Consider the following 27,998-nt stretch of genomic DNA (forward strand, 5'->3'; position numbering starts at 1 on the left):
AACTAAGATATGGAACAGTAGAACTATAAAAACACCTACTAAAACTAGGTGTTTTTGGTAGGTGTTTTTAACATGCCAAGATCCGCATCTACAAGGCTGCTGTTATCACTACGTTATCACTACGTTATCACTACGTTATCACTACGTTATCACGACTATGAGGAGACCTCCTAATGTAGCATGTGTAATGTGTATGTATGTAATATTAACACATCAGAGTGCGATACAGTGATATTGAGGTATTACTATTGGTTAATTTTTTAATTTGTTGTTGTTGACAATGAGGAAAATACCGTTTTAAAAGAATTTCAAATATGAACGCATTTCATTCCAGGACAGCTTTCTTGTCAGACATCACAACGGTTACAAGTTTTCATGCAATATATCCAATTCGGGTTTGCAGGGTTACAAATAAACTTGTTTTGAGGATATCTTTTGCAACTTTCCCCCCACTCATCAAAACACTGAAAATAAGGATAAATCTCAAATGCCTGGGCTATTTTGAAAACTGCAAAATTAATTGGGGCTAGCTCACTAATTGAGCGAGAGTATGAATAATTTATCATTTTGAAATTTGCCATTAAAGACTTTACAAATGTAAATAAACACAGATGGTTTGATTTTCCCATTTCCTGATCGGTTGTGCATTCAATTTTAAAGTAATAACTAACCTTGAAAATTGAGTCAGTTGTCGGTTCTTGAGTTGTCGGTTCTGGAGTGGTTGGTTCAGGAGTAGTTGGTTCAGGAGTGGTTGGTTCAGGAGTATTGTCGCTATCAGAATCTGAGTCGCTACTGGAACTATCACTGCTACTGGAACTATCACGTTCCTCAAGTTCTAAGAATGGAAGTTGTCGGTCCAAGGATGGCCTATTCCAACCGTCTCCAAACCTAAAACTATCCTCTAGCTCCATTTCGTACTCAATAAAATCTAATTCTAGCCCTTCTGTGGTTGGTTCTTGAGTAGTTGGTTCTTGAGTGGTTGGTTCTGAGGTAGTTGGTTCTTGAGAAGTTGGTTCTTGAGTAGTTGGTTCTGGGGGGGTTGGTTCAGGAGTGGTTGGTTCAGGAGTGGTTGGTTCAGGAGTATTGTCGCTATCAGAATCTGAGTCACTACTGGAACTATCACTGCTACTGGAACTATCACGCTTCTCAAGTTCTAAGAATGGAAGTCGTCGGTCCAAGGATGGCCTATTCCAACCGTCTCCAAATATAAAACTATCCTCTAGCTCCATTTCGTTCTCAATGAAATCTAATTCTATCCCTTCTGTGGTTGGTTCTTGAGTAGTTGGTTCTTGAGAAGTTGGTTCTCGAGTGGTTGGTTCAGGGGTGGTTGGTTCTTGAGTAGTTGGTTTTTGAGAAGTTGGTTCTCGAGTGGTTGGTTCTGGAGTGGTTGGTTCAGGAGTGGTTGGTTCTGGAGTAGTTGGTTCTTGAGAAGTTGGTTCTTGAGTAGTTGGTTCTGGGGGGGTTGGTTCAGGAGTGGTTGGTTCTGGGGTGGTTGGTTCAGGAGTGGTTGGTTCAGGGGTGGTTGGTTCAGGAGTATTGTCGTTATCAGAATCTGAGTCACTACTAGAACTATCACTGCTACTGGAACTATCACGCTTCTCAAGTTCTAAGAATGGGAGTCGTCGGTCCAAGGATGGCCTATTCCAACCGTCTCCAAATATAAAACTATCCTCTAGCTCCATTTCGTACTCAATAAAATCTAATTCTATCCCTTCTGTGGTTGGTTCTTGAGTAGTTGGTTCTTGAGAAGTTGGTTCTCGAGTGGTTGGTTCAGGGGTGGTTGGTTCTTGAGTAGTTGGTTTTTGAGTAGTTGGTTCTTGAGTGGTTGGTTCTTGAGTGGTTGGTTCTGGAGTGGTTGGTTCAGGAGTATTGTCGCTATCAGAATCTGAGTCACTACTGGAACTATCACTGCTACTGGAACTATCACGCTTCTCAAGTTCTAAGAATGGAAGTCGTCGGTCCAAGGATGGCCTGTTCCAACCGTCTCCAAACATAAAACCATCCTCTAGCTCCATTTCGTTCTCAATAAAATCGAGTTCTATCCCAACTGTGGTTGGCTCTGGAGTTGTTGGCTCTGGAGTCGTTGGCTCTGGAGTCGTTGGCTCTGGAGTCGTTGGCTCTGGAGTCGTTGGCTCTGGAGTCGTTGGCTCTGGAGTCGTTGGCTCTGGAGTCGTTGGCTCTGGAGTCGTTGGCTCTGGAGTCGTTGGCTCTGGAGTCGTTGGCTCTGGAGTCGTTGGCTCTGGAGTCGTTGGCTCTGGAGTCGTTGGCTCTGGAGTCGTTGGCTCTGGAGTCGTTGGCTCTGGAGTCGTTGGCTCTGGAGTCGTTGGCTCTGGAGTCGTTGGCTCTGGAGTCGTTGGCTCTGGAGTCGTTGGCTCTGGAGTCGTTGGCTCTGGAGTCGTTGGCTCTGGAGTCGTTGGCTCTGGAGTCGTTGGCTCTGGAGTCGTTGGCTCTGGAGTTGTTGGTTCAGGTGTGGTTGGCTCTGGAGTTGTTGGTTCTGGAGTGGTAGGAGATGGAGTGGTAGGAAATGGAGTCGTTGGCTCTGGAGTCGTTGGCTCTGGAGTCGTTGGCTCTGGAGTCGTTGGCTCTGGAGTTGTTGGCTCTGGCGTCGTTGGCTCTGGAGTTGTTGGCTCTGGAGTTGTTGGCTCTGGAGTCGTTGGCTCTGGAGTCGTTGGCTCTGGAGTCGTTGGCTCTGGAGTCGTTGGCTCTGGAGTCGTTGGCTCTGGAGTCGTTGGCTCTGGAGTCGTTGGCTCTGGAGTCGTTGGCTCTGGAGTCGTTGGCTCTGGAGTCGTTGGCTCTGGAGTTGTTGGTTCAGGTGTGGTTGGCTCTGGAGTCGTTGGTTCAGGTGTGGTTGGTTCTGGAGTGGTTGGTTCTGGAGTGGTAGGAGATGGAGTCGTAGGAGATGGAGTCGTTGGTTTTGGAGTCTGAAGTTATGAAATTATCAGCAAAGAACACAGTTTTTTTGTGTAAATTGTAGATATGTTTCTTTTTGAAGAGCTAAAAATGAAAATTATTTTAATTGCTAACCGGTTTTACAAAACATTTTGGTACATTGCGAGGCCAGTCACATCGCTGCGTTCTCTCGTTCAAGTAGAAGGTTCGCTGAGGAGAGAAAAGTTGGTCACATTTATTTTATTTGTCGCTAACAAAATATTGTTCAATCATTGCTTAAGCTGTGAAAGTAAGGTAAAACTTACAGGACACTTTTTATACCACTTGTTACGTCCCCTGACATTCCCAATAGTATCTGCAGTCTTTCAGATTCACAAACTTACCATCACGTCGGCATTTGAACTGAGTTATTGGTAATATCTAAAAATCTGGTAGAAAGTCAATTATTGATAAAATGTTTGTTAAATGTTAAATTGGATTTCAAGAAATTTACCACAGATAACGAAATCTTCCGCGCAATTAGCTGGTAAGTTATGGTAATGCTAAAAAACACTTTTACTTTAAAATTATCAATATCCTATCTTACTCCTTTATTCTTGTCATTATCTGAATCTGAGTCACTGCTGGAGTCACCGCTGGAGCCGCTACTGCGACTGGATCTGAACCTCATTGAATCACCAGACTCTTCGAGGTCAAACATTGGTCCTTGTTTAGTATTCCAGCCGTCTCCAAAGCTAAAACCATCCTCTAGTTCCGATTCGTGCTCGATGAAGTCAAGATCAAGCCCGTATCTCAGGGCAAAGAGACAACATATTAACAATAGGATCCTCTGAAAAATTCAATCAACATAATTAAGAGATATAATCACATAATCATAGCTCCTAATATATATTAGTTGACCAATAAATCATAAAAAATAGTAAAGATAAAGTTCAATTTTAAATAAACTTACCATCTCAGTGAAGACTCAAAAATTTAACCAAACGCCCTTACGTTAAAAAAAGTGAAATAATAATTCTGAATAAAAACCTCTAATAAAGGTAACGAAGCGCATTAAAGAGAAGCACCAAGCTTGACAAGGCCATTGTCTTAAAACCTGCTAAAAATGATCCATCTGAGAGAAAGACTGAAAGTCGGTCACGGTCTCTCGATCAGATTCAAGACTCAGTCATTTCAACTTTTGAGAGCTCGTAAAAATCTTCATTCCAGTTGACTAACGCAATTAAAGAATAAAGTAGTTTTGTTATTGGAGGGGAGGGCGGAACAGCTGCCTCTGTTCGCGGAATTTCTACAAGAACAATAAGAACAATGTGAGTCCTTGAAGATGGTACCCAGTGTTCACACATGAGCAGGGAAGATATTTAGGGGTGGACAGTACGGACATCGTCCATCAGGTTACCAGTATCCCTCCTGAAACAGGTGTTTAATGTGTTTCACGTATTACAGGAATATGTGCAGTCTCCGGTTTTTCTCATTTTCAGTCACGAAACCACAAGTGTAAATGATAGTTAATATTTTAAAATTCGGATCCAAGTCTGTGCTAATCAGTACCAAAACACAAGTATTTACACATTTATATTGGGGTTTAGAAAAACTCATCGGTTTCGTAAAACGATTTAAAACATTGATAATATACTGAAAAAGATGTAACAAAGTAAATATGTTTCCCGTTGCAAAATTAAAAGAGCCTGTTAGATTTCTACATTACGTTCATTCCTTCTGCGTGAACTGTTTTGGCTAAAACTTGTTTTCAAATGAATTGTTAAAAGGTTTTCTCAGGTAAACAGGAAATCAACCCCTAGAAATAAGAACAATGTCACATTATCACAATTATATATGATATGAGTATCTATGTAAGATCTTTAGTTCCAAAGTTATAAGTTAATTAGCAACTGCTTCAGCTAATGATTACCACAGGTATTTCAATACAGATAACTTTCACGCTGTCTTGATCTTGAAGGATCCATCTTGAAACTATCTTAATAGCTGGGTACGCTGACTCCACTTTCAGTGCCTGGAGATATCCATCATTCGGTTCAGAATCTATTTAGTGTTAGTAGCCCATTTATATTTTACAATTAGATGCCCTGAGGGGTTAGGTGGCAGATTGCATACAATTTTAACTGAAAATAGCTTTTATAACGAGGAATTTATAGGAATTCGGTATTCCTTGGTATTTCTAGGAGCTGAGGAATTCGTGACCACACAGTCTTTGACAGGACTGTTATAAGCGCTGTATATTCTACTCTATAATATAAATAATAATAATAAGTCATTATGCCGACTTAGCCGCAATGTCAGCACGATATGGACGCTCTGTCGCAAGAGCTTCAACTGTGTAATAAACACTATACACTGTATACATTAACAATGTATGTAGTGAAACATCGAACCCCCGACCAGAAAACCCCGGGCCAATTATAATAACCATTGGACATAAATAACAGATTTTCATGTTTGGCGACAATACAAGAATACAATTAACTGAGGTTAACTTATTTGCGGCAATTTACAATTGTGATGGCATTAATCTGGTCCGGGGTTTGAAGTTTCACATTATTTAGTAACTCTTTAACTGTAACTTTAAACAACTTATATTGCAGTACCATTTGTCAGTTAGTGTGTCAGAATATGTCATTGTAATTTTGCATGGCTGAAATGTAACGCTTGATTTATATCTATTTAATAATTAATTGAATTCTCAAATAAAAACTATATGAGTGAAAGTGTTACCGCGGAGTAGGTAGAGTCGGTAGCAGCGCTTATAGGACACACATTACCACATGCCACACATCCGTCCCTAGAAACATATTAGTATTACTGAAATATGAGTAAAAATATGGAAAATTGTATTAATTAAAATCGAAATTAATTATATCGACTATAATTGAGAGTACTTGATTATAAAGCAATTTCAAATACCTTATCGGACTTTATCTGAACGGACGTTAATTGAACGCTGGGGGCCCTACCGTTTATAATTTTAATGTCCGTTCAAATAAATTCCACAAGGTAGTTAACTTAGAGTTAAATACATTAAATAAATGCTCTCTCTCTCTCTGTTCTGGTCAACGGTTTCTGGCCTCTTACTAAAAGATGGAGGCCTTATCACCGTGCCCACAGAATGCAACTCCTGCTAGCTGCACGCCAGGACTCCCAAAGTATATACGAAATCATAAAATAATAAATATCAATGCAACAGACCCCTGGAGTCTTGAAGCTGTCACTACCTGTCTCAGAGCAAACCCACTTCCGTTGTAGTACTTCTGCGGGCAGACAAGGGACTTCCGAGCAAGGTCAAAGCCTGGGAGATATGTCTCTATGCGGAGATGGGCCTAGGTTGAGTTCCTAGTATGGGATTTAGCGAAAGTTCCTGGTGAAGAATCCTAGGAGGTTACCCAAAAGGGTTTTCCCTATCCAGTCTTGTCGACTGTTCCACAAATTTGAAGATATGATTGAAGTTTACTGTTTTTAAGGTAGAGTTTACCAATTATCCTCATTCTGAACGTCATGATCTGGATGCACTTGCAGAGAAGGTGCTGGGATGTTTCTGCTTCTCCTGAAAAGTGTTCACAATCTTGCGTCTCGAAGTTGACGTTGTTTGCCACGTTCTGAAAATAAACTAGTGGGCGGCTGTGACCTATCCTGAAAGCGACCATGTAAGCCATCTGATGTGAGTTCCAGAAAAATTAAAGTTCCTGTATTTATATTTGTGGAGGAACATCTCAAGTGGAATGTTTCTTTGTCACTGAGTGTGGCCTAATTGGGAGGAACGGTTCTGGTCCGATGGGGATGTTGTTGGATTGATCTCCCTTGCGAATTCGTCCGCTAGTTCTTTACCGTATACTCCTTCATGTCCTGGAACGAAGTTCTAAAGAGGTCCACTATGCTTTAGTGAGCTATACTGTCCACCAGGGTACTGTAGATCTAAGGGTTCCCCGTGTAATGGGGCAGGCTGTGAAAAAGCATCTCTGCAGGATGTCCGAGATGAACTGTTTTCGAGTGTTGAGAACTTCCGCTGTAGAACTGAATAGAACCAGTTGCAGTAGGGGTGTCAGTCAAACACTGCTGGCTACTAGATGATTGTAGAGCGTCCAGTCACATTTCAATGAAGAGTGTGGCAAAGCTAACCCGGTCCCCTGAAAAGTGGTTACTGGAGGAAGAAGTGCCAGGAATTCTCGCTATCAGTGTGTCCTCGTAGTCAGAGTTGACATCCCTAACACTGTCTTATCACGAGCCTGTGTCTAGCGTGTGTCAGCCCTAACGCATTAGCTGTCTTAACTGAAAAGACCTGAAAAGTGGTTACTGGAGGGAGAAGTGCCAAGACTACTCATTATCAGTGTGTCCTTGTAGTCAGGATGAGCAAATTGGAATCCCTAGCTCTGTGGTGGGTGACTTCGATGGGACCTGAAAGCTGAAAGAGAATTTCCTGGTGATTTAATAGCTCTTAGAGCTATGTATCTGTGTCTAACGTATCGTCGTTTGTGTGTGTACTATCTTGTAACCTGATATCTGAAAGAGAAATTTCCTGGTGCTTGGTAGCTGTTAGTGTTGACTTCCTGGTTCCTATGGGAACTTTGAGTTGGCAAGTCCCAACCTTTGTACTCAACAAGAGAGCACACCACCCGTTAGTGCCAACCAGGCCACACCACGTGGAGGTTCGGAGAGGATTTCGTGACCCATTAAATAAATGCATTCGAGCGTTCATTTTAATGTCCGTTCAAAATTATGTCCGTTCACGCAATGTCCGGTTAAATAAAGTCCGATAAGGTAGTTAATGTTAGTTACGGTTGTGGGAGAGGGAAGGGGATGGGGATGCCGGAGATAACTCCGTATAACAAAGCTTTGAGAGTGGTGACTTGTCCGGCCGGTTTAAACTCCATTTGTATCTGGTAGGAGTGTCCTGGGATTGAGAGTGTGAGATTATTATCAGTAATTAACAATTAATAAATTAGTAATTAACAGTAACATTTCACCATTGTTATCACCTTCAGAGTTCAAATATAAAAGACTGAAATCGTCTATAATAACGGTCCTAATATAGACCTGATTCCAGTGAGGAGATGAGGTATTTTTGTTTTGACACGTGACAGAGATTCTGGCTATATTAATTGGCCAGTGCAATGAAAGCTGATTTGTTAATCGGGTGTCGGAAGAAAATATCGTTTTAAAATAGTTTTTATTTCTTTTTAATGTAGTTTTTAATTACAATTAAGTTTTTGATATTTAGTTATTTGTTTTAGGGAAAGATTAGACTTGGGCGTTGTTTTTAGCTTTCCCTTGTTTAAAACTTTGATTTAATAAAAAACTCAGCTAAAAATACCTTTCTTAGCTTTGCAAACTGGGTCAGCACAATCCTCACTAAAGACTTTGATCACTTCACCCGTACTACCACAGTCTTTGTGAGCCAGATCAACACCGTAGCAGACACATAAAGAGAAAAAGAGGAAGAGGAAAGTGCGAGGAGATACCATCTGTAGTAGTTAGACGGGGTAACAAGCTAATTTTAGTGCTAATGGATATGAATTTTAAACTAACTACCACATGCTACAAATCTATTACATTTATTGAGAATTATGTGATGTAACGTGATGGAAATATTTTAAACGGGTCATATCCTGTCCAAACCCAGGATGCATAACAATAACATGAAAAATTCGTTGTAACTTTGTATGAAAAGCATTAATAAATATATAAATATATAACAAGCTAACTGAACATTTACAGCGTGCTATGTTATATTATAAAATATATTCGCTCATTATTATGGGTTTTTTATGACTTTTATGAACTCTTTTGTTGAACATATTTTCGAGCAGCATATTATGTAGAACTACTTAATCAAATGAATTGAAACTGAATTTTTTAGTATCTTTAATGAGTTATTTAGATGATATATATAACCAAGAGGCTTGCATATACCAGATTTCAGAATACAGAGTCGTACAAAAGATAACAATCAGCAAGATATGAACCCCTATAATTAAACAACAACGTGGTTGGATATGGTATATTCAAAGTAATTGCAAATGCAATGGGTCTGTTATGACTTTCACGTATCTAAAATAACTGATAAGAAGTTGAACTGCCAACTTGATAAGGATAGTATCACCTCATAAAATTCTACTTAGAATCGGCTGATATTGCGATCACATTACAGCTTTGTTTGATAAAAAAACAAGTCAGTCTTCTATAAAGTTAATTTGTTACTACACAATAAAGCTACATTTAAGTCTTGTCACCCAAATTTAAGAACGTGGTTTTTTAATAGCGAGGCTGGGCCTCGCGGGTGGCCCACGAAAGGATAGCATGTGGCTGCTTGCCTACCTCTGGAGCTCTGGGGTATAAATCAAGAGGCTTGCATATAATGAACATATTGGCAGTCCTATGGGAAGATGCCGGTGGAATCAGAATGTGTTATCAAGGATGATGGTAAGTGTTGTGAGATGTGTCATAAATGAATGCTTAAGTGGGTTCTTTTGCGATAGTCAAAACGGTACAACTAGCGCTGGATGGCGACAACTAGCGCTATCCAGCGCTAGTTGTCGCCATCCAGCGCTAGTTGTCGCTATCCAGCGCTGGATAACGCTATCCAGCGCAAAATATATATATTCGATAATTGTCGCTATCCAGCGCTAGTTGTCACCATCCAGCGCTAGTTGTCACCATCCAGCGCTTGTTGTCGCTATCCAGCACTAGTTTGTCACTGGCTATGCGACACTGTCGCACCCGATAGTTTGCGATGGCCAGCGCAACTGGCCATCGCAGAAAACAGTTCGATAACTAGCGCTGGATAGCGACAACTAGCGCTGGCCAGCGCTGGCCATCGATAGCCAGCGCAAAATGTTTGCGATATTACTCGTCAGCTAGCGCTGGCCAGCGCAATGTATCAAAATCATATACTTGCGATATTACTATATACTTGCGATATTACTATTAGAATAGAGATAGAGATTCGGCGGAATGACAGGCTGAGCGCCGCCCAGTAAGTTGAGCTTCGCCCAGCTAGTAAGACTAAGCCAACGTTAGCTGACGATTAGATTATAAATGTAGGTTTATAACCGTACCTTTACAAATTGAAATATATGCGCACCGAGTTGAAAAAATATTTCCAATTTTACGAGATCACCCGTTAAGCTGACAAGAAATATTGCAAATATATTGCGCTGGTCAGTCAGCGTACCAGCTAGCTGACGCCGAATAGGGTGTTTTGGCCGTTCTAACTTAAGACTTTTAAGAATTAAAGCAGCCGTATTGATCTTCCAAACCTACAACTTTCAAGGGCTAGAATTCGCTGTATTTTGCCGTTAAAACACAACTTGAACTGTTTAACTTCATGATTGGGCCGTAGTTCAAAAGCAAATTGGCAAGAAGTGGTGCTCACGGTCTCACTTAACGTCACTTATCGCTCAGTTAAGAGCGACCATGGTCTTAAGCGACAGACAGCCTGCAGGCATATGATCCGAATACGAAATATCCTTGTGTTCGGCATTTAATAGCCCTAATTGGTTACTTCGTACCCATGAAAAGTTACCGGCTGGTGGTGGTACTAGAGTTGGTTTAATTTAAACAGACGGCTTGACCTCGCGCGCGACAACAACTAAGCATGATTTGCACGCGTGGCGTATTCCAATGTTCAGGCAGCTACCACGTGACACAATTCAGCCAACCAGAGTACAGGAATCCGCAAAGTTAAAGTTGCAAACTTTTGATCGGCCCGAAAGGGGACTTTTCTGGAGATTTTGATATAACTCAACAATTACGTTGTCTTGAATTTTCCTCCTGGAGAGGTAACGTTACTTTTAAAAGAGGAACATGTTACAAAAAACCGGAAGTCTCCAACTCTTTTACTTTCAAAGTTAAGCCCCATCCGGTTAGGGTTCCTGGGGTCAGCTGACGATTAATAATATCGCAAATATTTGATTATGGTATATTGCGCTGGCTAGCGCGGGCCAGCGCAAGCTGACGAGTAATAATAATATCGCAAATATTTGATTTTGAGTTATTATATTGCGCTGGCCAGCGCTAGCTGACGAATAATATTATTATTGCAACTATATTGCGCTGGCCAGTGCTGGCTGACGAGCAATATCGCAAATATTTGATTTTTATATTTTGCGCTGGCCAGCGCTGGCTGACGAGTAATATCGCAAGTATATCACTGTATATGATTTTGATACATTGTACATTGAATTGCGCTGGCCATCGCTCATCGCTGGCTAGCGCTGGCTAGCGCTGGATAGCGCTGGCTGCATTTTAACGCACAGTTAATTGGAGCACAGGAAAACACTTATATCGATATTTGGAGCACTAAGAGGAAAGACAATAACGTATATTCTTTAAATTACATTATAAAATAGCGCTTAATACATTAAAAAATACCAAAAACTTTATAAGTGTATCAAAACAAATCACTAAAAAAGCATGATAAGAAATTCACAAATCAGTAAAAACATAGCCGTTAACAAGGTAAGACTTCGTTACCACTTCCTTTTCTGTAGAATGGGTTAGAGTACTGGTACAGATATTAGCGAAGGATACAGCCTTTTTAATTTTAACCAGTGAGTTGGAGGACTCCTTGTCCGACGAAAGCTGTTTTCTACAATAAATTGAAGTTGAATTGTCCAGGGAGGTTTTCTTAAATCTTCGTGGAGGCTTCACGATACCTCTTGGCGGGAGAGTTGGGGCTTTAAGTGAAAGTGTTCCATTCACCAAGGAGTTAGCAGCTGATGTGATGGTAGGGTATGTCATTGGTTTTATCTGGATAATATGACGGGAATTATCACTGCTCGTGGATCTGAACCGTTGTTTTAAACCCGAGCTTACTGATCTATAGCAAGGTTTTGGAGTAGACCTCAAACGTTTCTTTGTAATTACCTTTCGAACCAGGCTCCTCCAAAACCTTCTCCTGGTACGTCCCTTTTCAGAGGATTTACACGGGGTCTCTACATTTTCAGAAGGTCCAGAAGGCGTCTCTAGATCACGTGACTTCTTCAAACACACCGCCCCAGGTCGGGGTAAGATGGGGTTATGACAGTAGGCGTGTTCGTAGGTAGAATCAAGGTTGGGCGTCTGCTTGATAGGGAACTGCAGGATGAGTTTGTGAGCAGGTATGATCCGTGTTCCTGCTTTGTAGCAGTGGTTTTGTGGCAAGACCTCCTGGTAGGGTGGTGGTGGTGGGGAGAAAAACTGAAGGGCAGGAGGAGGGGGAGGAGGAGGGGGAGCGTGAAACTGAGCAGTAACTGTTTTCTGGTGCATGATGGTGTATCTGAAGTAGGCTCGAAGTAGTGCTTTGTAACAAGATCTGACTGATTAATATTGTGATAGAAGTATAGGACTGATGATGGTTGTATCAGATATGAGGGGTTTATATATCTTGATGGAGATGATTCTGTCGTATGGCTATCTCTGATGACCTCGTCAAAGCTAAACAGAAACTGTGTTCTGTAACGTGATAAATGACGTAACCGAGAGTTGTCACATGATCAATGACGTACCCTGGAGTTGTAGTGACCCACGTGACACAAGATCGTCAGACCACACGTGTCGTGTGTCCCTGTCATTTGATTGGTCACATGTGATCCACCATCATGTGATCCTGTCGGACCACTGACTGACTGACTATCAGTCAATGTGATCAGATAGTTAGACACACGATGGAATTAGATCGTCATATGTTTCTTAGGATATTACGGTTTTTACATCTACAGATTCACGTTCAGTATTCTATAACTTGGTGGCAAGAGATTATTTATAATCTCAGGGAATAGTGATCGTGAAGGCAGTGAAGCCAATAACCTCTCCTATTCCAATGACCATAGTGCGTGATGAAGAATCACATCCTTTTCGAGGTGCTACTATTAAGCATTGTAATCTGTCCTGGGTGACTCCAGTATAAACAGATGACGTGCAACAAAACACTATGGATCTAGACAGGCAAAGGTCGATAAAAAACCGGGTGCGAGATGCTGGCAACTTCTCCTCTCTAAAAGTTTGCTACTGAAACATTACACACAAATCAAGGACGGTGTGCTTCTACCTCTGCAAGGTCGGGTGAGACCAGGATGACGGCAACTGGGCAAAGCCTCAGGGACCCCAGTGGCCTGATGAGAAGAGTGGTTGCTCGTCATTACAACAGAGTAATTAGTCAACAGATCGCTCATGTTGACACTGATTTCAGCAAGTCCAATCCTATCAACTACAGCAAACACTCAATGTACTTTGGAACCTGGAATGTTTTATCTTTAGTCAGCTCATCTTCACAGCTTTATCAACTCAGTCAGAACATTGATCACTACAGTCTTGATATTTTGGGTATTACTGAAACTCATATGCCAGGATCTGGAAGTACACTTTTGGACAATGGTAGTCTACTTATTCATTCTGGTAGGGGAGATGGTATCAAAAGGCAAGGGGTTGGCCTATGTCTTTCCAAAAAGGTCAGGAACTCCCTGATCTCTTATGTACCTACATCAGAGCGGGTCTTAACAGCTAGGTTACACGGCAAACACCTCAACATATCTGTTGTTGTAGCCTACGCTCCGACTGACGGTGCTGATGACGGAGAGAAAGATCGTTTTTACAACGTTTTATCAGACACGTTTGGTGAACTGCCCCGACATGATCTGAAACTGCTACTGGGTGACTTCAATGGAAAAGTTACTTCAAACAGATATGGTTTCGAGGGAGTTATTGGTGGAGAATCTCTCCATAGTTCATCAAGCGACAATGGGACCAGGCTCATGGATTTCTGTGCAGCCAATCAACTTGTTATTGGTGGAACTCTGTTCCAGCATAGAGACATCCACAAGGGTACATGGCGGTCTCCTAACGGGTTAACTGTAAATCAAATAGATCATATTTGTATTAGTGGACGATTCCAACACTCGCTACTCGATGTTAAGGTATGTCGTGGGGCTGACATTGGTTCAGATCACTATCCTGTTCGTGGACGGCTGTAAATCAAACTGCAGTCGGTAGCTAAGATCACTGCTAAAAGGCACGATGTGCCTGCTATCGAACATTTGCGAAACTCGTCTAAGGTTCAAGAGTACAACGTGGCTCTTCAGAACCGTTTTGATTGTCTGGCTAATGAGGTCAACCTTGAGGACATGTGGGATAATTTCAAGCAGACAGTCACTGATGTCTCGATGGAAGTGCTTGGAAAGCGTCCCCGGAAGGTTAAAGAACAACACCTTTCGCAAACCTCTAAGAACTTGATAGAGCAACGGGGAATGTTCAAACGGAGGGATCCCACTTCAAACGTCAATAGATCAGCCTACTCTAAACTTAATAAATTAGTTAAGAAAAGTTGTAAAATTGACGACAACAACTGGGCTACTAAAATAGCGACTGATCTAGAGGAGGCTTCTAAGAAAGGCCAGCAAAGGGAAGTTTAGGATAAGATAAAGAAGATTTCTGGGAAAAAGAAGAAGAAAGTGGGTATGTCAGTTAGGGATAAGGACGGTCATTTTATTACAGACCCGGACAGTCAGAAGGAAAGGTGGAAGGAGCACTTTACTGAGCTCTTAAATCCTCCACTATCGGATGCCAATCTTGATGACCTCGATGGTGTGCCCTCACAACCGAGTTTTGACTACCTTTCTTGTTCTGATGGACCTCCTTCTAGAGATGAGATTAGTTATGCTCTAAAGAAACTGAAGAACTGCAAAAGTGCAGGGGTTGATGAGATAACTAATGAACAACTTAAGTATGGTGGAAGTGCTCTTGTTGGCCAACTAGAGCTACTGTTTAAAAAGGTATGGGAGGAAGAGGTGATCCCTGAGGATTGGCTTAAAGGTGTTATAGTGGTTATCGGAAAGAAGGGAGACACCTCATACTGCTGCAATAATAGGGGTATAACTCTTAGGGCAACGTCTTCTAAGGTTCTTCAAATGGTTCTTCTTAAGAGGCTGGATGTTGGTATGGACTATGGAGTGTCTTCTTAGGGAAAATCAGTGTGGGTTCAGACGGAACCGCTCATGTATTGATCAGATTTATTCCATCCGCACCATTATTCACAACTGCATTGAGTTTAACATTCCACTTTATGTTAATTTCATTGATTTTAAGGCAGCGTTTGATTCCATCAGAAGAGAGTTTATTTGGTCAAGCATGAGACACTATTGACTTCCTGAGAAATATGTTAGAATCTTTCAGGCATTCTTCAACGGAACCATGAGTGCTGTCAGGGTTAATGGTGAAATGTCTGATTGGTTCTCTGTCAATTCGGGCACTGGACAGGGTGATATCCAGGGCCCCCCTGTATTTAATTTTTGTCTGAACTTTGGAATCTTTTTGGCCGAGGTTCACAAGGCAATCAGTCATGGTGCTGTACTGCAAAAGGAACTAAAGGGTGCAGATGAAAAAGTTATCATGGATAGTGACTACGCTGATGATCTGGCAGTGATGGACAATACTGAAGAAGGGCTGCAAGAGTCCACTGATCTTATAGCTTATTACACCTCTTATGCTGGGTTGAAGATCAACGCTAAAAAGACACAATGCATGGCGATCAGCAAGTGTGCGTCCCAGCGACCTTACACCGAAAGAGACAGTATAAAGCTAACAGTGGAGGGAGAACCTGTTGAACAGGTCAGCAACTTTGTTTATCTTGGTGCCAACATCAGTGGGGATGGTACCATTGACCGAGATCTTGACATCAGGATCCAGCGTGCTAATGGTGCGTTCCATCAGCTTTGGAAGATATGGAACAGTCGAACTATAAGAACGCCCACCAAGATCCGTATCTACAAGGCTGCTGTTATTACTATTCTGTTATATGGAGCCGAAGTGTGGAACACAACAAAGAAGCAGATGAAACGGTTTGAGGTCTTCCATCTGACCTCCCTGAGAAGAATCTTGAAGATAAAGTGGTTCTTCCATGTCTCCAATGAAGAAGTTCTCAGGCGTGCTGGAATTAAGTCTATCGAAACTTTCATCGGTGCGGCTAGACTAAGGTGGTACGGACATGTTGTCAGAATGCCAGAGACGCGGTTTCCCAATTTCCTACTGGATTGGAAACCAAACTATGGAAAGAGACTGAGAGGACGACCCCGCAAAGGCTGGATGGCCTGTGTACTCGAGGATGCGGCTGAATTTACAGGTGTCGATAACATCAGCAGAGATGCAGTAAAACAGTTGGCTCTAAAGCGAGTGGAATGGAGGAACATGTTACGCCGTAGAAGAGATGTGTGTGATGCAGGCCACTCCAACGACTAGGAGGAGACCTCTTCATGTAGCATGTATGTATTCTATAACATGCATAACATGCATTAACCAGATTCTGACGACTTTTTTTAGAGATATTCAGAGTATCTCGACACAGCTGTCTCGACGAGTAGCTTAAATCACTCATAATACACACTAGACGTGTCTACAATTTCAAAATAGTGAAAGTGGTTGCTAGCAGTTCAATGAACGCTTGAGAGTAACCGGCAAATAGCTGGTTTGATGATAGATTCGAGCTCTAGTACCGGCTTTTAGGGAGTGTTCCAGACCGGTTGTGATGATGTTCGACCTCTTTGTTTTGTTGCTGGGCCAAGTTAGCCCACGTACGAGAGGATAGCATTGAGATGCTCTGCCTACCTCTGACTTGTGGCAACCCTGGGGAAGGTTGCCGGAGAAATCAGAGTGAATGGTGGAAAACCTTATTCGGTACATTGAGCAGAATTTCGTTACCGAACACTATGACTAATAGTAATAGTGAATTTATTTATTAAAATTTATTAAAGTCAGTTTATGATTATTGATTGTTGATGAGCTGCTTGATAATTCAATTCCTTTAATCGAATTATAATTACATATTATAAAATTGTATAACATTTAATAGGTGCAGCTATAACTCACACGTGACCCGTAACAGCTCTAAATCGCACGTGACACATGACAGATCTAAATCGCACGTGAAAATGACCAGACCACTTGAAACAGCACAACCGCTCTCTCAAGAACAATACGCCAGAACATTTGCTACAGTTATAGCAAAAACAACAGAATACACAGCAATGAAGAACATAACCAAGTCGGTGATTACGGATAACAAGTTCAACATAAGAACATATCACCAATACACATGCTGAGTGTAGGAGCAGGGACAGGAGGGTTTGAAGTGGATCTTGTGGGGGAACTGGGGTTGAAGTTGAATTATATTTGTGCTATCGAACCGAACCATGATCATGGAGTGGTTTTGGAGACTACTTTGAGAAGTCTTGATGTGGAGCACGATATCAACAGATCATTTTTCAGTAAAGATTTTGAGTTCAGCGAGGAATCGAAAGCAGCAAAGCGGAGTTTTGATTTGATTTTGTTTTCGCATAGTTTATATGGGTTTGATGACCCTGATGGAGCGGTTGCTCATGCCACAAATTTCCTGAAACCTACCGGGAAAATACTTGTCCTCCATCAGGGAGCTCCTGGAAGTGCAAATCTTTTTACTTACTTAACAAGTAAAAGTGATCCTAACATCTTCTCTGCAAGGAAAACATTCGTTGACCATTCTTTAACTGCGGAAACAATAATATCTCGCCTCCAAGAAAACTACACAAATATACCGATGAAAGCTGTCCAAGAAAAGACGTACGTGGACGTTGATAGTTTCGTGAGAAAAACCAGCGATTCAAACAGGGACCACGTGATATCGTTCTTCTTGCAGGCGGAGTACCAGGATCTGACTGAGGAGGCTCAGGAGGATATATATAATATGGTGGAGAGTGAGAGTGTGGTTATTGAGGGGAAGTATTTCAGGGGTCATTCGTGTGTTGGAATTGTTTTGTCGGGATCCGGTTTTTAACTTGGAAAAAGTGAAATGTCGCAACCATTGTTACTGTGTCTCCATGATATGTACAGTAGCAGTAGGCAAGAAAAGCTCCCTTAGTTTATATTTAAGATCATCAGTATCGCACGAAATCTTTTACCTAACGGCTGAGGACAGCTCAAACTTAGAAGAAGATTGATGCAGTTTAGTGGCGAGTCTGCATCCCTTGAAAAGACGAACATTTTATGATTACAATTTTTAATTCTAAGTTCATGTTTACAGTTCAGAATGAAGGATTTTCTATTCCATTTAATCAGACAAATATTTTCGTTTCCTCTATATTGCTAAGTTCATAAACAAACTTTATTGCATCCCGTCAACTTGAAACATGAAAACAACGAAAATAGATTAGGGAAATAAACTGCTGCATTTTTTGGTGGGGATCAGCAGAGTTTTCTAGCGCTAATATTCAAGCTTGAAATGGTTTTTGATTCTGAAATGCGAATGGTTCCGTTGCTGAAAATTTTTCGATCTCATATGAGTATGACATATAAACAAATTTGCGATCCAAAATGTAACTTTTGTTATGAGAATCATTTGTTGAATAACAGGAATACTTTCGGGCAAAGCAAACGAAATTTATTAATCCAACTTAAATTTTCATTTATTTTGAATGTTTATTTTCGCGTTTTTAGTTATTTTCACTAATTGGATCAAGTCACATTGTCGTACATTGTGTTTAGCCATTAAAATTACATATGTTCTGAAAAGATGGAAGCCCTGGCAACAGCTCAGATGACCAAGAAAATTGATATAAGATGATTATTGATTATAACAAAATGCATACTATAACGTCATACTATAACGTCATACTATAACGTCATACTATAACTCATAGCAGACTTAATAGATAATAGCTGATGAGTTATCAGGTTGCTTCAAAGACGAAAATCAGGTAAGGTACATAACTATAAGGTATGCACTTAAATTAACATCATTATTTACACTTAAAACTAAAATAAAACAAACGCACTGAATTGGCACTAATCTGTATATTTCTCAGGACGCAAATAATTAATTAATTAATTAAGTATGATTTCAGTAAAATATGGGTCATAGCCCAGACAAGGCTGGTCGGTCGGAGGTTCGTCGACCTCCGACCGACCTCCGACCGGCGCTCGACCGGCGCCCGACCGACCTCCGACCAACCTCCGACCAACCTCCGACCGGCGTTCACCTACGGCCGACCGACCTCCGACCGGACTCCGAACGACCTCCGACCGACCCCCGACCGGCGCCCGACCGGCGCCCGACCGACCTCCGACCGACCTCAGACCGACCTCCGACCGACCTCCGACCGACCTCCGACCGGCGCCCGACCGACCTCCGACCGACCTCCGACCGACCTCCGACCGACCTCCGATCGACCTCCGACCGACCTCCGAACGACCTCCGACCGACCCCCGACCGGCGCCCGACCGACCTCCGACCGACCTCCGGCCGACCTCCGACCGGCGCCCGACCGATCTCCGACCGACCTCCGACCGACCTCCGACCGACCTCCGATCGACCTCCGACCGACCTCCGAACGACCTCCGACCGACCCCCGACCGGCGCCCGACCGACCTCCGACCGACCTCCGACCGACCTCAGACCGACCTCCGACCGACCTCCGAACGACCTCCGACCGGCGCTCGACCGGCGCCCGACCGACCTCCGACCAACCTCCGAACGACCTCCGACCAACCTCCGACCGGCGTTCACCTACGGCCGACCGACCTCCGACCGACCTCCGAACGACCTCCGACCGACCCCCGACCGGCGCCCGACCGGCGACCGACCGACCTCCGACCGACCTCAGACCGACCTCCGACCGACCTCCGACCGACCTCCGACCGACCTCCGACCGACCTCCGACCAACCTCCGACCGACCTCCGACCGACCAGCCTTGTCTGCGCTATGACCGATTTTGTCGCTGCCCCTCAGTAGGAACCCCTCTTCACATGACATTGTCAGCACTGTTCCTGCTTCTACCGGGAATGTTGCATTTGTTGTGAGCTGACGTTTTGTCACGTTTTGTGTTGTTAAATCAACAGGTTCTTTGGTAAAAGCGTCATTATTCTGTGAACGCAATGGTGACTAAGTTACTGAAAACTTATCTGTAGAAACATTTTATAGTAGGGCGCAGGTTTGTTGTCTGTTTGGTTGATATGGCTAGTAAATATTACTCAACACTCGGGTCAAGCTATTGTCCATTTTTTAATAATTTGTAATACTAAAAGAAATATGTAGTATTCTGTGGACCTTAAATAGACTCAAGTTTGTTATTTTCGGTTTTATCTTTAACGTAAACTTAAGAACTTAAAGAAGGAAAAAAAGGAAATGCTATAACGGCGAACAAAAATTAACATCTATAACAATTTCATCAGATTTCAGAATCCGGTTGAATATCAGTACATACCTTTCATTGTACAACAGCATTTTCAAAAGTTCGTGGATCAGGACGTAAATACATACAAAGTTGAAAAGAAAAATGTAACAAAAACGTTCATTAACTAATTCCTTTATATTTACTGACTCAATTATTTGAATACTTATAGATGTGCACTACGGGTCCTTTTATTTAATAAAAAATGTGCGAAAAATCAATTAGTAATTATATGTAGGTTAAGACTGAGAAATCACAGCACACAAAATTCCAAATTGTTAAAACCTTAAAATTTAAAATTATTTATCAATTCAGTCCAACTTTTCTAATTCTAATAAAAATAGTGTGATTGTTTCTTATCATCATCCTCGTTATAAAATGTGTTGTCGCACCTTGTAAAATAGTTGAACAAATTTATTTAGCTCCCGATTAAACTCGTTTTTGTTCCGTTTCTTTACACCATCTGTTAATAATTTATATTTATTTTATCTTCTTACTTCTAATGTTAAAACTTGCAGGAAGATATTCAAATGAATATTGTCTGTACAAACTGCCAACTTTACTCACTTAGTCAGTGGAGAATTTTAAAGAGAGTATTTCCATTTTTACTTTTCATATGAGCGGGTATAGGCCATATAGATCGATTGTTAAAATGTCAAACTTTATTCTTGCATTCTGCTTTTGCTGCACGTTAGGGGCCATCATATCGGAAAATGAATATGGGGAATTAATGTTCGCTGGTAATTGAAATGCCAAGTTTTAGTGTATTCCTTCCAAAGCCCAGTAATTGTATCTGTCAACTGAATCTAATGTATTTTAGGCGTGATGGTGTGATTTTTACCAGTCACCATAAACAAATGTAGGAATTCTTTAAATTGTTCAAATACTGACCTTTACAACTATAAATAACTAAAGATGCAAATTTAAACAGTCCACCTCGTCCCAGTCCACAACACATGTCCACTATACTTGTTAATGTCTGTTCTCTGCAGGTGTATCTAGATAAGCACGGTAGCGGGGTGTCCAGAAAGCAGCCTAGGGTTTCCACTCCCGATCTGAAAAAAAAGCCGAGACGGACATATCCCGTCTCCCCATCATCATAGAGACGCCTCCTCCACCTAAAGAGGCGAGGTCTGGTTCTGAGGCGGAAAGTGAGGCGACTACTGGAGCCCACACTAGACCTGCCACCACAGCCACTGAGGTGACTGCTCAGTACTGAACTGAACTGATAAACTGAGCCGAACTGAGAGAGCTGGGTTTTAGGCTTTTGGTGAGCTTTTGGAGTAGATTTGGAGTGAATTTTTTGTGATCTCACGAAATCTCTGAAATCCCAAGAAATTTGTTGTTTGTAGTTTTCAGATCCATGTAATGTGTAAATAGTTTTTTTGTCGCAGAATATTTATTTAATGTCACGGTCAGTAAGGTTTCGGTATTTCGATTTCCGGACTTTTATTTAACAGTTGCTCACTGCTCAGCCAATCAGCCAAATTTTTGAAACAAAAACAATACATATTTTTATTGACCTGGCTGGTAATATCAAACATTTTTATCTATGATTTATCTTGACGGATGTTACTCCTCTAAATTTCTTCGAAGTAGCGCGCGCCGCTTTCTTCTCGAAATGTTGCCAGTCTAGTTGCCCGATGGCAAATGCTACGAAGTAGCGCGCGCCGGGCCAGACCATTAACAATGGTTAATGATTTATCGCATTGTCCATGGCTTGAGCCGATAAGGTAGGTATATTATAAATACTAAATTTGGTTTCATTTCATTAATTTATAATTGCAACTTTAACTCACTGTACTTTTCGAGTACAATTGTACTTTTCGAGTACAGAGAAAACACCAACAGAGACAAGAAGAGATGGGACTACACCAAGGAGCTGACTAATAGGGAGAGAGACCTCTACTTCAAAGAACTGATTGGCTACGTGCAGACCAGGGAAGGAGCAGGAATTGGATTCGGTGATCAGAGGAGGAAGAAGAACAAAAAGGAGCAACTGGTGGAGATAATTAAGTCTCTGAAAGAAGAGGAGCTCCTTCAAACTCTGTACGATAAGAGAGTCCAGGGAAAGTTTCTAACCTGGGAGAACACCATGCAGCTAGACACTGGCTGGCGAAGCCTGCTGTATACCTTGAGCCCCGAGCTGACAAAGTTCCACCTAAATGCCATCCACGACGTTGCAACATGCAAGTACACCTAGCAACCTCCAGCTTTGGAACTACCGCTCCACGAACAACTGTCCCCTTTGTGGGCGTCAGCAGTGCAACCTAAAGCACATTCTAACGTGTTGCCCAGTGTCGCTTAAACAAGGAAGATACAATTGGAGACATGATCAGGTGCTCAGGGTAATCGTGCAACCAATTGCAGAGAAGCTGAGGGAGATAAACAGTGCTACCCCAAAGACAGAAGTAAAGAGAGAGTGGAGGAAATTCGTATCCGGAAAAGGAACCTACAGGAAACCCGAAGTACGGCTTACAGAGGAACCTCATCTTCTAGAGGAGGGTAACGACTGGAAACTTGTGTTTGATGAGGACGAAAGGACAAGACAATTCCCCCAACATATCGTCAACACAGCTCTCAGACCTGATGTGGTAATATACTCTAACACACTCAGGAAAGTCATCCTGATAGAGCTGACCTGTGGAAACGAGGAGAACTTTGAGGACCAGAGATCCCGGAAAGAGAAGAGATACGAAGAGCTAATGGTGGAGATCGAGACCGCAGGCTGGGAAGGATATCTCTTTACAGTAGAAGTTGGATGTCGTGGATTCTACCACCACACATTACCCCGAATTTTCAACTTCCTTAACATCACCCGGGCAAAGAAGAAGAGGGCACTTAACACAACAGCGGTGGTGGCCCTGAAAGGTTCCTACACTATCTGGCTTAGTCGCTACAACAAGACCTGGAGTGACAACTGGCAGCTGGCCGAAAGACCCTGCCCAGTTTAACCCTGATGAACAGCTGAACGTTGGGCCCTTAAAACGTCGTTGAAAGCTACATCTGGGGTCGTAAGTCCCAGACATCAGAAGAAGTCAGAGAGTGTAGAAGATTCTGCGTCTGAAAAGACTAGAGAATTGAGGTAAATATAGTTGGTTTGGTCTCTTCACTAAATGCTTCTTAATGCATTTAAGATCTTACCTGTATAACTATCAATACCATAACGGTAACAATACTTCATTGCGAGTTCTCCTGTCTTGTTACTAAAACTGTGATTTTAAAATTTTAATTATAAATGTGAGATGTCATTGCGCATGTTTTTCAAAGATAAAGCTATTTTACGTTTATATATTTTGGAAATGCAATTGAATATTTCATATTTTGTTCTTTCCAATTTGAAGTTGAAGTGAAACTAAACTTTTGATAAAATGGTAGAGTCACAATTTGTCTAGACCGACAGTTTTATAGTTTATAGTTAAACTTAACATCGTCCATTTAATTGATGCCCACCGAGACAATCCGTTTGAAACACTATCAAAAGAATAATTTCCGCCTAACGTCAACAAATCCAACATTGCAGTTATAGTTATACTTAGTCGAAGTGGGGATCGCCTTAAGGCGGAAATTATATTAAATGCTTGAATATTTCGGAAACAGCACAAGCTCTAGCTTTGGTCATCTTTGGTTAGCAATTGGTTACATCATCGCCTCCCTTGGGTTCTTGTTGAACACTGCTTTGTAACTGAACATTTGATCCGAGATTTTGTGGCGATTTTGTGGCGTTTTTGTTCTGGAGGAGTCATCGCTGGTGATATATCTCCTGGAGCAACTGTTGTGTGGGCTCTCACGTGTGAAGTATCTTGAGTTTGAATTTGATTCATCTCTAACTCACTAGTCACTGCAGCCACAGGAGCTTCTGTCCTAAACGGTTCTCTTAATACTCTAACTATTTTTGATAACAATACACTAACAGTTTCATCGTATAGTAGAGGATTGATGACTGAGTTAATGGGCAGGACGACAATGGAAAACAGGGAGTAATAAGGACTAGCGTCTGTCACTTCCAAAGAGTGGAGAAAACACATAACAATAAATGGTATCCAGCAACAGAAATCTGTCCCAATGATTAGAGTTACTTTTCTTTGAAGTCGCTTGTTTCTATTTCTAAGTTGCTCGTTTCCATTATTGTTAGCACATTGATTCGATGATCTGGCTGATATGAAATTAATGATAATATAAGCCACGGTAATCACTGCAAAGCATATGATGTTAAGAAGCAGTGTACACCACACATAAATCCGTTGAGGATCATCAGAAGTGACAAAATATTTGAAGAGGCATACTCCTGCGTTTCCGTAGAAATGAACCTGGTTCCTGGTGATTCCTCCAGCTACATACTCATCACTAAACATACTCATCACCAATCTGTCTATGTTTTTCCATGAGAGATCTTTATTTCTCATCCTTCCAAAGTATTCTTTAAAGATCTCGAGATGTTTAGATTTAGTCACAGATCCGACGAAAAGTGGGCTTCTGGGATAGTTGATTCCGTTGACGAAGTAGTCTTCAAAGAGCTCAAACAAGGGCACTGCTGCCATTAAGCAGGAAGCTATGAGAATTAAGGTACCAATCAAAAATACGGGAATGCTCGATTTTAAATTCGTTTCATCGCTGATAGATAATTTGCTCACTCTCAATAACCTGCTCAAACTCAAGACTGTCATTGAAAAGAGTGATAGCTGAGAACCCACAGTATTGATGATTCCCACGATAGCGCATGATGTACTGGTTAACCATTCGAATCTGTTGGGACAATAATCATGGTAGTACACTCTGTGATAGATAGATATAGCTAAAAGATATACCCCTATCAAAAGGTCACCAAATGCTATGAGGAGGATGATAAGTTTGTTAAGAAGCATTGCCACTGTAGCAGCTTTTCTTAAAGTATACATCCCCCTCATAATTATGATGATGTTCAAAAGTGTCGCTAATGAGCCTAAAAGCCAGGCTACAGTTGTGAGAACAGTATTCTCAATGATCCGTACATTACATCTATCATTACATTCGTCTGAATAGTCTATACAGTCTGGTTTCCCATCGCAGACACTAGAAAGAGGAATATATTCTGTATCATTTGGGCACTGAAAATGGTTATTACACAGTATTTCGTCGGAGAAATCCTTGCAATCATCTGCCAAGTTACAAACCTGCTCGTAAGGAATACATCTGCCATTTTCACAAGGAAACAAATTGTTGTGGTATTTGTTGTCTCCATACGGCAGAAGAAAGGTCAGAAAGTTGTTATCCGCGAGTGTGTAAACTCTTGAAGGGTACTGCCCAAGACATGAATCATGTCTTATAGGATTCTCAAGTGGACAAATGGAAGTGGCACACTGGCCTATGCAGGAAAGATAGACATACATCTCACCGTACACATATTTGCAGTCAAACTTTGTTTCTGGAACATTCAAGAGGAGCTGTGTTCTTCCAAGAAGTTCATAGCCTAGGTATCCTAAATCTTTCTCCGAACAATTTCCTGCTACGTAAGAAAGTTTGTCCAAACCTTTCAGACAGTACGAAACAGACAGGTGGTTGTTATAGCTATCTATCTTTTGGTGGATCCATGGAGAATCAAGAGCTTTGTGGCAGAGCGCATTCTCATTACCGCAAGTGTTATATTTGTCACACAGAAACTCAAATTCTATATGTCCAGAAGGAGGAAATCCACATAGGAAAACCTCTCCACATTCTTCATTATCTTTCTTGAGTCTCATTGTGGCTGGGGTGAAACCACAAGTTGGGTAAACTACTTCTTCATCTATACCATCTTCACAGTCCTTGTATTCGTCATTTATCCAGCTCAAAGGTACTTTCAATAATCTGTTCTTCATACCAAATGCTCTTTTACATACAAACTTGCTCATACTACGGCAAGTGACAGGCAACTCGTCTGCCCCGTTGAAACAATCCTTAACTCTATCGCAAATTTGATGTTTGTGGACCTTACAAGTGATATCAATTCTCACGCACATGTCTTCAAAGCCGTCATCACAAAGTTGCAGACCTGTGATTCCATGGCATATCATTCTGTCAGCAACGGACACAGGGTAGCCGCCTCTAAAACATGTTAGGTTTGCAATTGAGGGGTCTGTGCAGTTTAGTTGGTCAGAGTAGTCGTCACAATATGGATATTTATTACGGTATAAGGGAGCACATCTTGTGCCATTTACGATAGGTCTTGTGATATCATCATTCATAACTCTCTGCTTACACAGCAGTCCTTCTTGACAGTTCATTTCATCTGTTCTATTAATACAATAAGGCCTATTGTCACACATCAAAAATGCTGATAAGTAACGAGGTCTTTGCAATGTAGAGTCTATAGAATTATAAGTGCAAAAGATCCCATAGGTAAACCCGTTGCAAATTGCCTCATCATCACAAAAATAACAATCACAGACCTTATCACACAGACGGTTGGAATCGATCATTTCATTTTCGATTTTCCAAGGATTTCTACAAGTGTATGTATGATCCGTGTCATCAGATACTGCACAAGTTTCTGTACTGTATTGAATGTTCTTGCATTCCTCATCATGTTCGCAGATGTCTTCTGAGCCGAATGTAGTATCTCCATTGTCACAGACCGCACGAGCACACAAGAATTTGCTGTGATGATGCGTTTCCTCAATAGCAGTCATCCCCTCTTCACTTCCTTGATAGCAATTCAAGCTTATAGCTCCGCACATCTGAAATATAATAATCTTATTCCCATTTTCTAAGATGAAAATTCTAGTAAAGCAACACTATGTTGTCATGAATATTATAATTGTGTGTCAGACCTGTCCCGTACTTTGACAAGCCACTAATGTATCATCGCCATATAAACGCTCCATCTTTAAGTCAAGGATAAGTCCGTGGTCACCATTTTAAGATACTCACTTCATTTAAAATCAATTTATTAACAGTTTTACCTGGTAAAACTTAGGATCGTTAGGGCATGCCTCAGAAAATTGTTGGTACTTGCAGCTTAGTTTTAATTTTACCACCGAGTAATAATCGTTAGAATTCGGACACTTGAAGAACGTCTCAGTCTTGTTTGTGGCCTCATCTACAAATGTGCATTGTATCTTTATGTAACCGTGATGCTGTACGAACTCACAAGTCGTGTTTTCTGAAATTCATCAGTCAATGTAAGATATGTTCCCCTATTGTTACAGTGACCCAAAAGTGACTACCCACACGCAACCTCTTAATAATTCACGTAATTTGTCTCCAAATTGCACCATAATTTCAGAGATTATAGATATGGGTCAAACTTAGATTTCCTGTAAGTTTCGTAAGCCACGCCCAATTACAGTGGGATTATAGATATGGGTCAAACTTAGATTTCCTAAAAGTTTCGTAAGCCACGCCCAATTACGTATCCGATTGATTTTGAAATGATCATAACTCAGCCAAATTTTGAATAAATGAACTTGAAACTTTAGGAAAGGTTTTAAATTATCAAGCCAAATGCGTGAAAATTTTTTTGAGTTCTTAGCTCAAAGCGTTCTCATTTTATGAAGACAATAGTGAAAAAGAGGGAGTGTCACGCCAAGCCCACTGTAATTGGGCGTGGCTTACGAAACTTTTAGGAAATCTAAGTTTGACCCATATCTATAATCTCTGAAATTTTGGTACAATTTGGAGACGAATTACGTGAGTTATTAAGAGGTTGCGTGTGGGTAGTCACTTTTGGGCCAGCCTGTATATTCCTGTACTAGGAAATAATTCATTCTTAAATATAGGCCTAGAAGACTGACTGTACGGCAACATCAAATTTCGGTTACATGAACTGAGATTACGGAAACGTATCATTACTATAATTACAAAGTTACCTTGGATATGATCCCGTGGCACTTCGGTAACAGCTGTTGCCCATTTGTGAACAGAAGTTGCTGTTGACGTTGGAAACGTTGGATCTGTAATCAGGATGG

At 41.5% G+C, this 27,998-nt stretch overlaps 4 protein-coding genes across 4 annotated transcripts in view; 2 read left to right on the forward strand and 2 right to left on the reverse strand.

Annotated features, from left to right (window-relative positions):
- Positions 1-828: 828 nt before the first annotated feature.
- LOC134824517 (proteoglycan 4-like) lies at positions 829-3,974 on the reverse strand. Its single transcript, XM_063836423.1, has 4 exons — positions 3,957-3,974; positions 3,476-3,718; positions 889-2,921; positions 829-835 (listed from the first exon to the last, which is right to left on the reverse strand). The coding sequence occupies exons 1-4, from the start codon at positions 3,972-3,974 to the stop codon at positions 829-831; spliced, it is 2,301 nt and encodes a 766-aa protein (XP_063692493.1).
- A 545-nt stretch (positions 3,975-4,519) lies between these two features.
- LOC134824148 (NPC intracellular cholesterol transporter 2-like) lies at positions 4,520-8,430 on the reverse strand. Its single transcript, XM_063835889.1, has 4 exons — positions 8,213-8,430; positions 7,678-7,792; positions 5,623-5,689; positions 4,520-4,903 (listed from the first exon to the last, which is right to left on the reverse strand). The coding sequence occupies exons 1-4, from the start codon at positions 8,361-8,363 to the stop codon at positions 4,787-4,789; spliced, it is 450 nt and encodes a 149-aa protein (XP_063691959.1). The 5' UTR covers positions 8,364-8,430; the 3' UTR covers positions 4,520-4,786.
- A 6-nt stretch (positions 8,431-8,436) lies between these two features.
- LOC134824146 (core histone macro-H2A.1-like) overlaps positions 8,437-27,998 on the forward strand; it is a 97,693-nt gene continuing 78,131 nt past the window's right edge. Inside the window, exon 1 of the mRNA XM_063835886.1 lies at positions 8,437-8,459. The gene's annotated coding sequence lies outside the window, so the exon portion shown is untranslated. The remainder of the gene's footprint in view (positions 8,460-27,998) is intronic.
- LOC134824518 (craniofacial development protein 2-like) lies at positions 11,920-14,288 on the forward strand. The gene is made up of 4 exons (XM_063836424.1): positions 11,920-11,999; positions 13,070-13,236; positions 13,366-13,730; positions 13,863-14,288. The coding sequence occupies exons 1-4, from the start codon at positions 11,920-11,922 to the stop codon at positions 14,286-14,288; spliced, it is 1,038 nt and encodes a 345-aa protein (XP_063692494.1).

The sequence above is a fragment of the Bolinopsis microptera genome, chromosome 12 (assembly GCF_026151205.1).
Source record: "Bolinopsis microptera isolate Bmic1 chromosome 12, MBARI_Bmic_1.0, whole genome shotgun sequence".
Classification (NCBI taxonomy): Eukaryota; Metazoa; Ctenophora; class Tentaculata; order Lobata; family Bolinopsidae; genus Bolinopsis; species Bolinopsis microptera.